Source organism: Petromyzon marinus, chromosome 1 (genome assembly GCF_048934315.1).
Source record: "Petromyzon marinus isolate PM22_M1 ecotype Great Lakes invasive population chromosome 1, UKy_Petmar_22M1.pri1.0, whole genome shotgun sequence".
Classification (NCBI taxonomy): domain Eukaryota; kingdom Metazoa; phylum Chordata; class Hyperoartia; order Petromyzontiformes; family Petromyzontidae; genus Petromyzon; species Petromyzon marinus.
This window is the reverse complement of record NC_133667.1, coordinates 12,131,310-12,148,431: the sequence shown is the minus strand read 5'-3', so window position 1 is coordinate 12,148,431 and position 17,122 is coordinate 12,131,310. Positions and strand designations below refer to the sequence as shown.

At 50.4% G+C, this 17,122-nt stretch overlaps 1 protein-coding gene and 1 long non-coding RNA gene across 2 annotated transcripts; one reads left to right on the top strand and one right to left on the bottom strand.

Annotated features, from left to right (window-relative positions):
- Positions 1–1,707: 1,707 nt before the first annotated feature.
- On the top strand, positions 1,708–10,775 carry LOC116943253 (guanine nucleotide-binding protein G(I)/G(S)/G(O) subunit gamma-10-like). Its single transcript, XM_032955961.2, has 3 exons — positions 1,708–1,947; positions 9,412–9,564; positions 10,248–10,775. The coding sequence occupies exons 1-2, from the start codon at positions 1,864–1,866 to the stop codon at positions 9,535–9,537; spliced, it is 210 nt and encodes a 69-aa protein (XP_032811852.1). The 5' UTR covers positions 1,708–1,863; the 3' UTR covers positions 9,538–9,564; positions 10,248–10,775.
- Positions 10,776–12,266: 1,491 nt separating this feature from the next.
- LOC142929887 (uncharacterized) lies at positions 12,267–13,015 on the bottom strand. Its single transcript, XR_012946007.1, has 2 exons — positions 12,896–13,015; positions 12,267–12,834 (listed from the first exon to the last, which is right to left on the bottom strand). It is a non-coding gene; the product is annotated as an uncharacterized LOC142929887 (long non-coding RNA).
- Between the last annotated feature and the right edge of the window lie 4,107 nt (positions 13,016–17,122).

Below are 17,122 nucleotides of genomic sequence, written 5' to 3'. Positions count from 1 at the left end.
TGTGATCTCTACATTGGGTAAAACTTAACATCTCTTAATGTTCGACGGCTTGTGCACCAGATCTTATTTATTCACGATGTACTTACAAAAAAATCCGCAGACTACCTACTGGATCTCCTCTCTGTTTCAAAGAACAAATTTGACCTCAGGTCTTCACTCATCTACCAGCTTCACATTCCCTATTGCCGTACAAAAACCGGAGGAAGGGCCTTTGCTATTGATGCCCCCAGGGTCTAGAATGCTATTGCCAATAAACTGCAACTTGAATCACTACCTATGAGATCTTCACTCAAAACTGCTCTAGAGGAGTTGTACACCCCTAGCTGCCACTGCTATTCAGTGGCCTAAAATATGGCTCTAGATCAGGGGTGGGCAAATTTCTTGACTCGCGGGCCACAATGGGTTCTAAAATTTGACGGAGGGGCCGGGCCAGGAACAGATGGATGGAGTGTTTGTGTGAACTAATATAAATGACATGTAAACATCATTACATGAAACGATTTGGCCTTTAACAGGTAGCAAAGCATTTATTTGCAAGGCAATTTAACAAATTGCACGAACATGAACAATACAAAAACATATTCTTAGCTCTTTCGGTGACTTTACCGAAAGAGCTAAGAATATGAATTACTGCAGTCACGAAAGCTTTAAATCAAAATTTAATACAAAAACATGTCGTAACTCCCGGTCAAAGTGCGCCATCTAATGGGGAAATTGGGGCATTACAGGAGAAAGGTAAAATTTTACTTACTAATAATATTTGGACAAGGTCGGCGGGCCGGATTAAAAAGCCCAACGGGCCGTATAGGGCCCGGGGGCCGTACTTTGCCCATGTCTGCTCTAGATTTTGGTGTTATAATCAATTTATGTAGTTTATTGTTAAAAATTCGGTCACAGTCCCTATGATCACTTGTTACATTGCATTTATGGCTTTTATTTTGGTGATTTCGAAAACGTTTTTTTTGTTTTTGGCCATGTTTTTGTTTATTGTAGTACGGAGTTAGACTGATGGCCTTAATCTTAGTTGTCTTGTGGTTGTTGTTGTTGTTATTTGACTTGCATCCCACTGGGATTTTTGCACACAGCGTTGGTGTACGGTGCTATTTCATGAATATTTTGATTGTTTTTTTCCTGGATTTTCTGTTTGCACAGTCACATAATCACTTTAAGATTGTTTTCTTGTTCATGTTTTTTGTTTGTTGAGGTTGCACCCGATTCAAGAGCCGAACGGCTCACAGGGCTATACCAAATAAATAAACTATGAAGCACCCACCCCTTGGTAAGATGGCGGACGGTCTTTCCCTTCTCCATTGGTAAGATGGCGGACGGTCTTTCCTTTCCTCTCCCTTGGTAAGATGGCGGCCGCTAAGCGGACGGTATTTCCCCCCTTGGTAAGATGGCGGCCTCTGCGACCGTCTTCCTCCCCCTTAGTAAGATGACGGACTATAAGCGGTCACACCCCTTGGTAAGATGACGGACTACAAGCGCCACCCCTTCCGAACACCCCCTTGGTAAGTTTGTGACCGCTAAGCGGACGGTTTAGTCCCACCCCCCCCCCCTGGCAAGATGGCGGCCTCTAAGCGTACGGTCTATTCCTCCCCACCCCCCCTTGGTAAGATGGCGGCCGCGTTGCTCATCGTCCTCCATCACCCGCGCGGTGGGGGGTGATGGTGGTGAGGAGGAGTGGTGGGGGAGGGGAGGGGAGGTGCAGGCGGAAAAGGCGCGGCCGCGTAGGATTATCATCGTTCGTGGCTGTTGCGTGTAGAAGGAAGGAGGCGAGCGAGCAGAGAGGAGATATAACGAGAGAAGAGAGGAAGAGATAAAGGAAGGAAGGAGGAGGAGGACGAAGAGGAGGACTAAGAGATGTCGAACAACGCGGGCAGCATCTCGGCCATGCGGCGGCTTGTGGAGCAGCTTCGCGTTGAGGCGAGCATGGAGCGAGTGAAGGTGCGGCCCTGAGTTTCGTCATTCGCGGTTAACTTTACTTCTTCACTTTACCAGGTGATTGTACCATCGCCTCCTCGCCCCTCGCCAAATGAGGCTGTGAACGGTATAGCTATTTTTTTTTTAAAGAAGCGACCTGGCAAGTCACAATTTGATAGTTCAACGAAGTGAGGCTCATCGTCGTGTGAGCATGTATAAGCAGCAGTAGCCATATGAACTTAAACTATATATTTTTTTACCAGGTACGGGTACCCCCCCCACCAACTGAGGCGATATTGCGCTGTATATTTTTTTTTGTCCCCAAGAAGCGACCTGGCCACCAATAATTTGATAGCTCAACGAAGTGGGCGCACATCGTCGTCACGTGTAAATGTATAGCCAAGTAACTCTAAACGAGTGATGCTGATTCTAAACGAGTGATGTTGATTCTAAACGAGTGATGTTGATTCTAAACGTGGAGGGAAAATCCGCGGGGGTGGTCGGGGGGGTGAAAGATAGAGACGCAGCGAACTACAAATGTACAGAGCCGGGCGTTCAGTTGTCGGGATCGCGAACCCCACGACCTTTCCCCTGGGGGGCCCGTCCCTTGTGAACCTTTCCCCTGGGGGGCCCCTCCCTTGTGAACCGGTCCCCTGGGGGCCCCTCGTGAACCAGTCCCTGGGGGGCCCCTCCCTTGTGAACCGGTCCTGGGGGGCCCCTCGTGAACCAGTCCCTGGGGGGCCCCTCCCTTGTGAACCGGTCCCCTGGGGGGGGCCTCCCTTGTGACCGGTCCCCTGGGGGGCCCCTCGTGAACCAGTCCCTGGAGGGCCGCTCCCTTGTGAACCGGTCCCCTGGGGGGCCCCTCCCTTGTGACCGGTCCACTGGGGGGCCCCTCGTGAACCAGTCCCTGAGGGGCCTCTCCCTTGTGACCGGTCCCTGGGGGGCCCCTCCCTTGTGAACCTGTCCCCTGGGGGGCCCCTCCCTTGTGAACCGGTCCCTGCCCCCCACCCTTACCCTCGGTCGACTTGGCCTCAACTGAGTACCCTCATGTGATGTGTGTGGGTGTTGGGGGGGAAATTGGGGATTCAAACGCGGCCGGGCGTGCGTTTGCCTGGCCCTCGCCACGGCCCTCGCCACGGCCCTCGCCACGGCCCACGGCCCTCGCCACGGCCCACGGCCCTCGCCAAGGCCCTCGCCACAGCCCACGGCCCTCGCCACGGCCCTCGTGTGGCCACCCCCGTTGCGGCCATCCCAAGAGGTGCTGACGGTAGCGCTTTGCCCTCCAAAACAACATTCCGTCAAAAGACGATACGGGGGGGGGGCTAGCTTTGTGTAATTGTCATCGGCCGTGGTCTATCCACCGCTGGATGGATGATGCCTTCCTTGCTGTGGCTAGGGTGGGGGGTCTCAAACTTTATAACTGTCAACCACCTTAACAGTGCTGCCTACCTTATTACAGACCAATGCAGACCTTATTGATCACCCCGTGCCCCTTATAAATCTCAACGTTCATCCTACAAAGTCCCATCACAAGGGAGACGCACAAATATACGATTGTGGGTTTTTTTGCCCGTATTGAAACGGCTGTACGTCATATGGACCTGATAACTCAATTTCCCTGTACAAGTATAAGGTGTAAACCGTATGTGTTGAAAGGTATGCTATGCACTACACTATACACTACATTATACACTACATTATACACTACACTTTACCATACATGTCAACCCCTTATCGGTGCCCTACCTTATTACAGACCAATTCAGACCGTGTTGGTCACCCCGTGCCCCTTGTATCTCTCAACGCTCATTATACAAAGTCCCATCACAAGGGAGAAACACAAACACATGGACACATTTTTTTTGCATTGTATTTTTATACGGCTGGACCTGAACTCAATTTCCTTTACAAAAGTTACGGGGTTAACCGTATGGGTTGACAGGTATGCTGTCCCTATCACTATCCTTAGCACTATCCATATCTGACATACATGTCAACCCCTTATCAGTGCCCCTACCTTATTACAGACCAATTCAGACCTTATTGGTCACCCCATGTCCCCTTATAAATCTCAACATTCATCCAACAAAGTCCCATCACAAGGGAGAAATAAACAAATATATAGGTTTTTTTACCGTATAGACCTGAACTCAGTTTGCCTGAACAGGACTACGGGATAAACCGTATGGGTTGACAGGTATTAAACTTAGGCGGTTTTACTGTCCGGTTGCGCTAACCACTGCTGCTTCCGTTTAATTAACTAAATATTTTACAATACTACGTGACTACCGTAGTAACACATTCCTGCGGAGGGAGCTGGTAGGAACGTTGGGTTGCTCGGTCAGTGGCCAGGGTCAACGGCGGCACCACGTGGTGTATTCCGCAAATATGCCCGACTGTGAGGGCGGGCACAAGCCGGCGTGAGTAGGTTAAACGTTGAGTTTTATAAGGGCACCACGGGGTGACCAGGCCCTCCCCACCCCTTAAAATTTACTCCATACACAACAACAGACGCCACTAAGTAGCGGTGACATCACCACGGCGCTGGTGCCAGGCTAGGTGCACTTTGAGGCCACGTGAAGTGTCGAAGGCCTGCTGGCAGGAGATCACGGGACAGAGCCACCTGCCATGGGTCGACTGACTGAGATGAATGGCCGATGCACCACCTGTGCCCCCTACTGTCCCAACTTGCTGTGTTTTAGCCGCCCGGCGCTCCGCTCGTTGTTGTGAGCGTCGCTCCTCTGCCCTCCGTTGTTCTTGGAGGGCGACTCCCTCCAACTGCCCAGTAGCGTCCTTTACGAGCCTCCTCCATACACACACCATACACTGCACATCATACACCACACACCCTACGTACAACTACCCTGTATAAACATACACATCTGCTTTAACCATGAAAGCCTCAAAGACTTTAATTTGGCCTCCTGCATTGGGATGTTTGCTTAATATCACCCTCTGCTGAGCGTTCTTCCAGGTACCCCGAGCACTCGCGTTGCACCTCGCACGCAAACGTTGGTCGTCACACGACCTTTCTCCGGGCACTCCGGTTTCCTCCCAGACGAAGTAAATTCACAACATCGGCTGGCCGGCCAGCATCGGCCACCAGCGGCGGCGGCGGGGACGCTCTCGTCATCCTATCGAGAGCGTAAACTGCTCAAATTGGTCCCTGAAGAAGCTCGTCGATTGAAACGTCGGACGCATCGCGTCGAACAACAACCGCAAAGCACATTGGAGAGCTGTTCACCTCAACGGCAAAAACCTAGGCAGTAGTTCCGTTAATTATAAATATATTCGGATAATCTCGCATATAACCCAGATAATACCCACCACCCATACCAGGGAATAATGCAGAGACGGAGTTGTGAATCCCTTTGCTGCCCTGCCACCTCGCAGCCTTGCGGGGATGCTCGTCTCGCAGCTCGTGATGGATGAATCTCGGCGTGATCCGTTAACCCTGCTTTCCCAAAGCGCTGGAACGCATGCGCGCTGCACCACGCCAGGCCAAGGCTCGGTGTTTAGTTTGGTTCACATCGGCAGTAGTAATACGTGGCTTGAGACGGCGCCAGTCTTAAGTGTTCTTTCCATATATTGTTTGTTGTCTTGCTTCCCAATTTTGTTCCAATTGTGCTATATCAGTGTCATGTACCGAGATACAAATTTAGGATTATCACAGCGCAGTGTACAGCCCCACTGTTGTAGATTACCACCCACAGATGCCGGTGTCGCAGAACTGCTGTCTGAGAATCCTTCAAGTGATTTCTGGTCCACACAGTATGGAGGGCAGCAATTTTTATGCTCCGCTTTCTCGTTTCATTAATCTTTGTGATGTTCATGCTTTGCGTGGATGGTCACATCGCAGAGGCACCGATGCTGACGACACAGGGAGGGACCTCATCCAGCATTGGATTAATCGTGGATGATGATGATGAGGAGCTGTTTGTTCTGATTTGTGTCTTGCTTTATGCACGGCGGCTCCGTTACCAAGGCCTGAAAGTGAACGTGAAATGGCGCCTTACCTGCTGCGCCGAGAATGAAACTCGAGGCGGAAACGCAGAGTGGCAGCGGTGCCATGAGATGGTGGCGCTCTCTCATTGAGGCTTGATGGAATTATCACCGCACTGACTGGTCCGACAAGTTCTAATCTCTCCCCGTTCTGTTCCATCGACCGCCCAGAATCTAAACTAGCGAGGCGCTTGTATATATGTTGAACTTCTTTCGCACCGTACGTAGCCAACCGGAGGTGCGGGGGAAGGACAACAAACTAAACATAAAAAGCAGTTCTAAAGAAATTAGTTTTGAGTCTAGATTTAAAGCGCATTGCTCCAGTTGCTTCTTAATGTCGGAAGGGTGAACCTTCCAGACGGCCGCAGAAGCGCATCTGAAAGCGCCGGATGCGGTGACCGTCTTTGTTTCATGGCTAGACAAAAGCCGTTGCGAGAATGGCTGGCGTTCACGTGATGGGTTATGCTCCTTAACAAGATCAGCAAGGTATCGTGGTTCATTTATGGCAAGCACTATGTGCTTAAACAGTGCGACCTTTATAATGTATTTGTACGGCAACCGGAAGCCGATGCAGGCGAGCACTTAATGGACATGGTGGGATCTTGCAGTACCCGTAATGACACTTGCCAGAGAATGTTGTACACGCTGCAGCTTGGTCAAGTTTTTTGCCAGACGTCCCGTAGAGTAGCGAGTTGCAATAATCGAGCATTGAGCCACACCGTGTTTTCTTTAAGGCCGAAGCAAATTATTAAATAGATTGTATAAAATAAAACATCGATATATTCGAGCGGCCGGTTGACTCGGTGGGTGGAGCACTGAGCTGGCAACGCTGAGCTCCAAGATTTAAATCGAAGCGGCCCACAGGATTAAACCAGTGTCTCGGGTGTAGTGGGTTGAGGGTCTCGGCCCGATCGCCAATGACTTCACTAAAAAAAAAACACCACGTAAAATTTCGTTCAACACTTAATTTGCCCAAATTATAGCCACAAATACAATTCAAATATCAGCTTTATTGCAATGTGATGAACGTTACTCTTATATGTGGTGGGGTGGGTAGGAATGTGCTGCCCTCTTACTGTGTGGATCATATGTCACTTGAAGGGATCTCTAAACTAAACTATTATATGTTACCAGGTAAGGTTCACTGCGCTATATAGCTCTTTTTTCAGAAGCGACCTGGCTATCACAAACGATAGCTCGACGAAGTGGCTTATCGTGTGGAAATTTATCGCAGCTAAATACTCTTAAACGCGTGTTTCTAAATGTGGAGATGAAAAATCGGAGGACCCGGGGAAAAATCCATGTGACCACGAGGAGAACGTGTAAGCTCCAAATATACAGGCGTCAGGGTCGGGATCGAACCCATGGCCTCCTGTTGTTTACCAGGCGATGGGTGCCACGGTGGCGAGATCTCGGAGGTAGCTCTGTAATTCCTGCTTCCGTGGGCCTGCACGAGGCCGACCACAGAAGCACGCCCAGCGTGGTGCAGTTGCGCAAGCGATGACATCACCGGTAAGATGATGTCATCGCCTCCATTGGAGACCCAAACATCCCACCTCCTTTCCTGGCTTAGGCATTCCTCCTCGACACGACTGTAAAAACCATCAGCCGCATCAGAACATCATCAACAGGCCAATGCACACATCCTTCGTGAATGGAAAATTGTAGACAAGCCGCAGTAGTGCTATTGTGGCCATGCAACCCAAACCATGGACCATACAATAAACCTCTGCACTCTGTGCTCCTCCTGTGGAAGAATGGGGAAAAATTACGTGAACTATCTCCTGACTTCGTTATGGCCAGCAGACCTCCATGTTGGCATTTTAGCTCCCGAACATATTTCAATCTTGCGCAACAATAGATTCCGTAATGATTGACGGTGACATTCCATTTAAATCCCGCACCTCGAACATAACCGAAGCAATTGTTTGGGAAGCTGATGGTTTATTTGATTACTCGATAGTTGCAGCTCTGGTTCACTCTCTCTCTCTGCTGGACACTTTGGTTTCTTGCAAGCTTGTAATGCGGCGCTCTATAGGCGGGGTCGGTGGATCGCGCGCAGATCACCGTGCGTGAGGTTCGGGCACTCGTTTCAGGCTCGGTTGACTTCTGAGCGAGTCGCCCGCTGTGTGCTCATTTGCGGCGTATTCACGTCGTGACGGCCTCGGACCTGACCTCGTACCCCGGAAGCTAAGCCCGGAGTTGAGCCTGGATAGTACTTGAATGGGTCGGTGGAATCGTGCGTCAACTCGTTACCCTGGGTCAAGGGTCGGCAAGTGAAATAACAAGAAGAGCCATTTGTTTGGAATTTGGTCAACAAAAAAGCTACCATTCTCTAGGTCAGTGATAATAAAAAAAACAATGAGACGCATTCGTCAGTAACATTGCGTGCGGCCTTAAAAGGATAAAATAGGCAACGTTTCGGTCGATGTCCCTTCGTAATGGTTGGTGGGTTCTTAACCTGGGGTGTACGCACCCCCTGGGGGTGCGAGACATGGCCAGATTTTTTTAGAAGGAAAATTATCAAACACATTAAGCACAGACACTTAAGTAACAACTACTTTGTTTCTTCAAAGCTATATATTTATTGACATTTTTTTTTACGATTCACAACCAAAGGAGTGCAGGCTGCAGTAAAGGTTAAGAGCCACTGCTCTCGAGTCTAGAACTTGGCACTACCGATGAGCATCGTTGACTACATACGGTGCGAAAGAAGCTAAACTTATACGTACATACATCAGCACAAACTGAATACAAAAAGCAGTTCTCCAGAAATTGGTTTTCAATCTAGATTTAAAAGGGCGTAGCTTCAGCGGCTTCCTAATATCGAAAGGAAGAGCGTTCCAGACGGCCGCAGAAACGCATCTAATAGCGGCCGATGCAGTGACCGTGTTTGTAACAATAACACAGAGATAGGGGGGGCGATGACGTCACACGACACTGCCGAGGCGAAGGAGAGGGGGTGACGTCGCCTCGTGAGATTGGGCTGAGGTGGAGGAAAGGAGTGACGACGTTTGAAATGATCAGTTTATGAAATCATCATCATTGTCTCCGCATATTTGCCATCCTTTTTCCGCACCAGTTCCGCGGGTTCCCGCGAGTAACAATGCCGGTGCGAATGCTGCGGCATGCTGCCGCTGACGCTGCTCGGGAGCGGTGGTGTAGCGGTGAGCGCTACGCTGCGCTACGAACTCGGCGACCCGGGTTCGATTCCCGCTCACGGCGAACACCAGTGACCATTATCTGAACCGGTCCTGGGCCTCCCCTAGGTCGACTCGGCCTCAAATGAGTACCTGGTGCGATGTGTAAACAACCGCCGCTAGGGAGACAAAGGCGGCCGGGCGCGGTTGCTGGCCGCCCACCCCCCTCCGTGTGCCGTGCCGGCCTTTTACAGGTGCTGCTCGCTAACAGCACTTGCCCCTACAGTCCGTTGAGGCTACACGGGGTGCGTCTTTGTCTTTATCTTTGTTTTTGCTGTTGCCGCAGGTGTCGCAGGCGGCCGCGGAGCTGCAGCAGTACTGCCTCCAGAACGTGCACAAGGACGCGCTGCTCACGGGCGTCCCTGCTGCAACCAACCCGTTCCGCGAACCGCGCTCCTGCACCGTGCTCTAGGGCGCCACGCTGCAACGCGCACGGAACGTGCGTACCTTGGCGCGCACGCTGCACGCGCGCACTAGTGCATGAACGCGCGGTCGTACGCACGCACACATGCGATATAAATCGATAAATATTTTGTTGGTCAAGGGGAGGGAAAAGGAGATCATATGGAGAGGAAGTGTCCTTTTAAAGCGGCGGTATCGTCACGAATGATGTGTCCGAGTTTGTCATTCGCCCGCACTGGGCTTGTATTTTGTAATTCGCTGAAACCACCGCCTCGCCGGGAGAAATCCATGCGACAGCAATGAAACCACCGTGGGTTTCTGAGTTCGAACGTTGGCCCGAACAGACGCGCACCGTGTAACCTGACCCGTCTGGGAAGCGGTGTAGTGGTTAACGCGCTGCGCCATGGACCTGGATAAACCCGAGTTCGATTCTCGCTCACGGCCAACACCGGTGACGATTATCCGAACCGGTCCTGGGCCCTCCCAATCGTTCGACTCGGCCTCAAATGAGTACCTGGTGCGGTGTGTAACCATCGGCAATGGGGGGAGACAAAGGTGGCTGGGCACGCTACTGGCCACCGACCCCTCGTGTGCCGTTCCGGCCTTCACAGGTGCTCGCTAACAGCACTTGCCCCAACAGTCTGTTAAGGCTACACGGGGAGGGGGGGGGGTGGGGAATCTTTATTTGTTTTCTTTAAAAAAATGTTTTTGTCTTTTCAGACTGTGATGTTGCCATCTCCCGCGACTTACAGACAGACGTCCGCAAACAAGTTTACAAGACTCCGGAATCCAGCCTTTCCCAGGGTGGGGACCACTCCGGGATTTTGACAGCGCCAGAGCTTCGCGAAATCATGCTTCCCTTTTCTATAAAACGCACGCGGACGCACACACACGCACACACACACGCACGGTAGCACTGGCAGCGATGAACGTACGCAACCGGCTGCCCCCCACCAAACAGCCCCCACCCTCCTCATCCTCCTATTGCCCACGGTGCCATTTTCACACGACCAGCACGGCCGGTGTGTTCTCGTCAATTTTTTTTTTTTACGAATGAAGTCTAAAACGACGCATTTCTTAGCCAGTGTGATTTTTTTTACGGATTTTTATCTTTAAGTTGACTGACGGACACCCCCGCTAGAAGAACCAAAATAAAATCGCCAGGGTGGGGGGGGGAGCCGATCCCTTCTTCTGCTGCAGAGGTTTTTGTTTTGTTAAAATAAAGGTTTGTGCGTTTTCAGAGTTTGACATCACTGGTGCTGCCATCATGCGATTTTCTTGTACTTGGGGGCGACAATTCCGCGATTTTAGTTTTTTACGTCGGGGTGGGCGGGGGGTGGGGGATTGCTTCGAATGCAGGATTTTAAATTTAACGTGCGGTGCCTGTTAAAGTGCGGTTGCTTGCGTCGTGCGCATTGGCGTGAGGTCGTGGTGGTGTACGTGTTTGCGGCGAGCGGCAAGTCCGGTCGTTGGCGCACTGCGCTACAAAGCCCGGCGACCCGAGTTCGATTCCCGCTCACCACCGTCGATGTTGGTGAATGTTCTCAATCAGTCCTGGGCCCTCTACCTAGGACGCCTCGGCCTTAAATAAAGTGCCCGGTGTGGTTTGTAAACGTCAGCACTGGGGAGACAAAGCCAGCCCGGATGTGGTGTTGGTCACCCACCTCCTTGTACACCGTGCTGACCTTAAATAGGTGTTCACTTAAGGCTTCTGCCAACAGTCTATTGAAGGCTATACTGGGGATCTTGGTTCGTATGTGTGGCACAAGTGTGTTTGAGCGTGCCGGTAATTTCGCTGTGTGGGTCTTTGCTTGTTAATGTTCCAAGGTGGAAGGGTTACCAGCCCATTGCACCCATCCAGAGCCGTCGCTATACACACAAAAAACAGACCTCAAGAAATTAGTTTTCAATCTAGATTTAAAAGTGCCTGGCTTCCTAATATCGGAAGGGAAGAGCGTTCCAGACGGCCGCAGAAGCACATCGTAAAGCGCGACATGCCAGCGACCGCCTAGGTTCGGATGGCCAGCCAAAAGCCGCCGCCGCTGCTGCTGCGAGGATGACTGGAGATTGCGAACTGGAGCAGTGCAGCAAAATCTCACCGCTTGCTGAAGGTTTCCACGTCGGGTCTCGGGGCGCGGTCCTTGACCGACACTCCACTGCTATTCCCCCCCCACGTCTCGTACGTGCCACGATTGTACAATAACCACGTCGCCACGTCGAGCGGTGTACAATGCACGTTTTGCTTGCGCGATGCACGTTGTATCGCCTTGCGTCGGGTGCACGAAGACCGCCGCTGCTTCAGCGTTAACCAAAGTGGCTTGGTGAAACCCTCATCCAGCAGTGGATTGACCATGGCTGTTGGTAATTTTTGACGATTCTCCATCGAGTTAAATCGCTGTGCGCAATCGATGTTTTGAATGCCTACAAAACGCCCACGTGGCTCGGCCCGTCTGGAGTGTTCGGTCACGATTTAACGCGCGTGTGAGGGTTTTCTGTACGCGGGCATGGAACGTGCGTGTGGCACAAGCGGTACGATCGCGGAACCGTGCGTGGTACGAGCGCGGAACCGTGCGAGGTGGCGTTTAGGGAGAGCCCTTGTGCAGCCCTTGGTGCGCTGCGCTACCAACCCGGAGACCCGAGTTGGGAGTCCTGCTCACGGTTAATGTCAGTGACGAATAACCGGGCCTCCCCCTCGGGCGACTCAGCCGCAAGTTGGTACTTGATGAGGTGTGGTCATCGTAGGTGCTTCTCGTTAACAGCACTTGCCCCAGCAGTCTGTTAATGGCTTTACGGGGGATCTTTGGAGTAGTGCGTGTGTTCATTGACGTGCCATGTTATTCCTTTAATAATATTTTGAACTCGAACCTTTACATCCATTTGGGGAAAAAATATAATTGCAAATATGATTTAAAATCATGGCCTGCAGTTACGCTACCAATATTGTTTATTACAAAAAAGATGTATTTTTGTGCTCATCTTTGTAGCCAAAATACGTTTCGTCAGCGTTAACAATCGGAAACGGCGAAGAACGTCGAAATTGTTCGTATAGACACCAAAGTGTTTCTCTTATCAACGGAAAACTTCGTAATCTTAAACTCGCCTTCCATGTGCCATTGCGTTAAACATCTCAGCCGGTTTAAAAAAAAATATTTCTTTACCTTAACGGGTACAGAAATTTGTCCCCTTTTTTTAAACAAATGTATTCCTGTGCGTGGCCTGAGAACGACGGTGTTGCTTTGTGTGGCCTGAAAACCACGTGGTCTTGCTTCGTGTGGCCTGAGGACCACGTGGTGTTGCTTCGTGTGGCCTGAGAAACACGTGGTCTTGCATTGTGACCTGAGTGACCACGTGGTCTTGCTTCGTGTGACCTGAGAACCACGTGGTCTTGCTTTGACCTGAAAACTACGTGGTCTTGCTTCGTGTGGCCTTAGTGACCACGTGGTCTTGCTTCGTGTGGCCTGAGAACCACGTGGTCTTGCTTTGACCTGAAAACTACGTGGTCTTGCTTCGTGTGGCCTTGGTGACCACGTGGTCTTGCTTCGTGTGGCCTGAGAACCACGTGGTCTTGCTTTGACCTGAAAACTACGTGGTCTTGCTTCGTGTGGCCTTAGTGACCACGTGGTCTTGCTACGTGTGGCCTGCTTACTGCAGAGTGTTCTGCGCTTGATCGCTTTGCTCCAGGGGGTGTCGTGTGGAAGCCTTGTTCAGCGCCACCTTGGCTGGGTTACACGGGGCAATATTAAATTATGCATAATTGTGTTCGTGGCAAAGCTGTGGTAACTCAACCGTGTGACGGAACAATGATTACTCCTTCACAGCCACCGTTTCGTTTCTTTGATCTGTTGCGTGGGGACCGATGAGAGCCGTCTGCGATTGGATCGAATTCGTCACGTACAAGTATGAAACCCGTGCACACGTGTTGTGGTTTTACTCTCCAACGCACCGGCGTGCTGAACGAGTAACGAATTGGCACGTTTTGTTTGCGTGATAAAACCTTTTTGATTGTGTTGGGTGGTAGCGGGTTGAACGACACATTCGTATTTACGCGAACTGACCCCAAAACATCCGTTATGGTGCTTATCCTGGTTATGAGTACAGTAGTTGTACGGGGCTTTTTTCAGGAAAGGATGTATACATTTAAAATGCAACCCATAAGGTTTTGTTACGAAGAATTAATCGGCACTCAAGTCCAGCAACATTTTTATTTAATCGCAAGTCCCTGTGCCGATTTCGCCCTGAACGGTGCTGTTTGTTGCTGGTGTTTTAAGGACCTTTTTGGGCCTGTGGCTCGGTTTAAATATACACGGGTGACACAAAAGTCATGTTCAGTTTGAACAAATCACGTAGGGTTATGAAATTTATTTTCACCAATGTTTAACAACGTGTAGAGGCTTTCTCGACCAATATCCATAAGAGGTGTTTTTTTTGTTGGGTTAGATCGGGTAAATATGCGTCGTTAAACTCGCCACCATCCGACACAGACAATCAGTAAGGGGTTTGTCACGTAAACAAAACTTGCCAACACGTTACGAGTTCAGCACTAACTGGTTTTGTGTTGGAGAGTAAACCCACTGCAGCATTTACAATTCGTTTCGCCGGTAATTGCAACCAGCATCGTCAGGAGGACTGCCAGAATTGTGAATAAATCCTCCTGTTGTTTCGGTCTTAAATATTTTAACGAATGTTCAAACTGACTTACGTTAATGCGTGCGCCGCGACATTTTCTTATTAGACGAGACAAAAGTTCATCTTCGTTGCTATTCCTATTCCATTTTTTTGATCGTCACGTGAAAAGGAAGAATAAAAAACAATTGATGTTAATAATGATAATAGGGCTACTATTAACTTAAAAGTTAAACAATTCACATGTTGTAATGCCAGTGTTAACATAGATTAAATAACCCCTTCGTGATTTGTTCAAATTAATACAACCCTGTATATTAAAAAAAAAATTGCCTTTAGCATTCGGCACAATAATATTTGTTTAAATTTTAATCCTCTGAATCTGGGAACTATTTGGTTGTATTTTTAAGAAGACGTTTTTTGTTCTTTTCATTTTGTTGTTGGCCAAAGCTGGTGATGTTCAGTTGGTAATTAGTCCCAAACGTTACACAGAATTAAATTAAAGGCCACGTTACCATCGGCCGGAGGGTCACGTTGCACTGACGTCACTGTGTGCCGTTTGTTCGCAAGCGCAGTGTGCCGGGTTGTGTGACACCTTGTGAATGCGTGCGCCTGTGTGCATGTGTTCGACTCGACCTCAAATACGAGTACCTGGTGCGGTGGAGTAAACATCGCCACTGGGGAGACAAAGGCGGCCGTGCGTGGAGCGGGCCACCCACGTGTGCCGTGTCGGCCTTCATAGGTGCTCGATAAAAAGGCACTTGCTCCTATGGTCTGTTGTGGCTAAATGGGGGAATCGCTATCTTTGTTGTGTTACTCAGCCTCAAATGAGTGCCTTGTCCAGTGGTGTGTAGTAAGCGTCGCCACTGGGGAGACAAAGGCGGTCGGGCGCGGTGCTGGCCACCCAAACCCCCTCGTGTGCCATGCGGGCCTTTATAGGTGCTGCTACTCGCTAACAGCACTTGCCCCCAACGGTCTGCTCAGGCTGTACCAGGGTTCTTTGCCGTTTGGTTTGGGCGAGAAGTGGTTACGTACTAACCCCGATGGCTTGAATTAAGTTCCTGGCCACGGCTAACCATTAATGGTGGTTATCTGCCTTAAATGTTCCTACTGCGGTGAGGAACCGAGGTGGCGAGATGTAATCTCCCTCGCTTGCTATGCAGGAGGCCGTGGGTTCGATCCCTGACCCTGACGCTTTTATATCTCTCTCCGTGGTCCCTTGGATTGATTGTTTCTCTTCTCTGAGGCCCTTCGTCTTTTCCCTCCACGTTTAGAATCAACATCACGCGTTCAGCGTTTTGGCTGCTATACATTTCCACGATGATAAGCCACTTCGGTTGCGCTATCATTTGTGGCCAGGTCGCTTCCGAAAAAACGGCAGTATATGTATGCATGTCGAACTAACTTCCTTCGCACCGCACGTAGCCGACCCGTGCCAATCGGAGGTGCGATTAGCACGGTTGGCAACGTATAGAGTGGGCCTTACCGTGCTGAGAGGATAGGAGGGGGGGGAGATTAAGTGGTGGAATTGCGATAACCCTAACCACCCTCGATCCCATTAAGGTCGTGTTGGTCTTAACGGGTGCTCGCAAACAGCGCTTGCCACAAGTCTCTACGGCTATCGGGTGATATCTGTATATTTGTGTTTTTTTTTAAGTTCATCCTCCCATAGGGGAAGGGGGGGTGGGTGGGGGGGGAACTCCCCCTCATTAAAATAATTGACTGAACACATTCCGAGCAGGACTCTCTCTCTACCTGACACGGAAGGCTTGAGGCTTGGATGAGGCTTTCCTGGATACAAGGCACACGCGATCGTTATTTTATGCGACCCGGTGGAGTCGAGGCTCGGTGTTTCCCCGCTCAAAGGGAGAAATTGGGTGGCACGCTCTGGCTCCACAAACGGCTCATGAAGCTGTGGCCGAAATTCAGTGTTCCCATGGCGGGGAGCCAGTTATGTGTCGTGCAGTAATTCATTATTTTTGTTGACTTGCTGCAAAGTGGTAACTATTTAACTGACCTCGGATAGGATGATGGCCTGAGTCAACCCCAGGGTCTGGGATCGGGACTCTTAAAAAAACTTTCCAAATGATGAAATGGTACTAACCGTGTCACCTGGACCGGTGAAGTGCGGATTAAGAGTGTCGTCTTAATTAATTTGGCTAAATACCAGCAATGGCCCGTTTCAAAAATCGGTTTTGACCTATCATGCGGCAACCGTTACTCCCACAAGGCAGAGCGGGCCGGAAAGGGCTGCCCTACATCGAGTTCGTGCATGTACGTCGAACTTCTTTCGCACCGTACGTAACCATCCGTGATACTCGGTGGTGCGGTGGAAGGACAACAGACTAAACACAAAACAGTTCGAAAAAAAATGTATCTAGACGATTGAAAAGTGCACCGCTCCGGTGGCTTCCTAATATCGGAACGGAAGAGCGTTCCAGACGGCCGCATAAGCCCATCTGGAAGTGCCGCGCGATGCGGTGACCCCACCGTTGTCTTTGTTCGATGACTCGGCCAAAAGCCGCCGCCGCCGCTGCTGCCGCGAGGATGACCCAGAGTGTCACGTGACGATGATTCATGCTCCTCGAGATCACCGACGAAGCATCGTGGTTCATTGGTTGTCGCTAAGTGCTTTGTGTGCGCGCGCGATTAAAAATGTGGGACTCCGTCGCTTTGAGAGTTTCCCCGGCGGGTTGTCCTGCCTCGCGAAACGACGCCGGTGCGAAGCGAAGGCTTTGTCATAAAACTTCTGTTTTTTTGTTTCGTTTAAACCGGCGTGAGAAGTCGCGAGCGTGTGAGCCGGGTCACCGAGAAATGGCAAAACAAGGTACGGCGACCCGAGGCGAATGGAAATTGTTAATGTATGAAATGCAATTCCGATAGCACATTTGCGCACGCGTGCGAGGGTTGTTAACCTTGTCGGGGAGGCTAGGCAGACGTGAATTGCCGTGCTGACTTAGAGGAGGATGAAA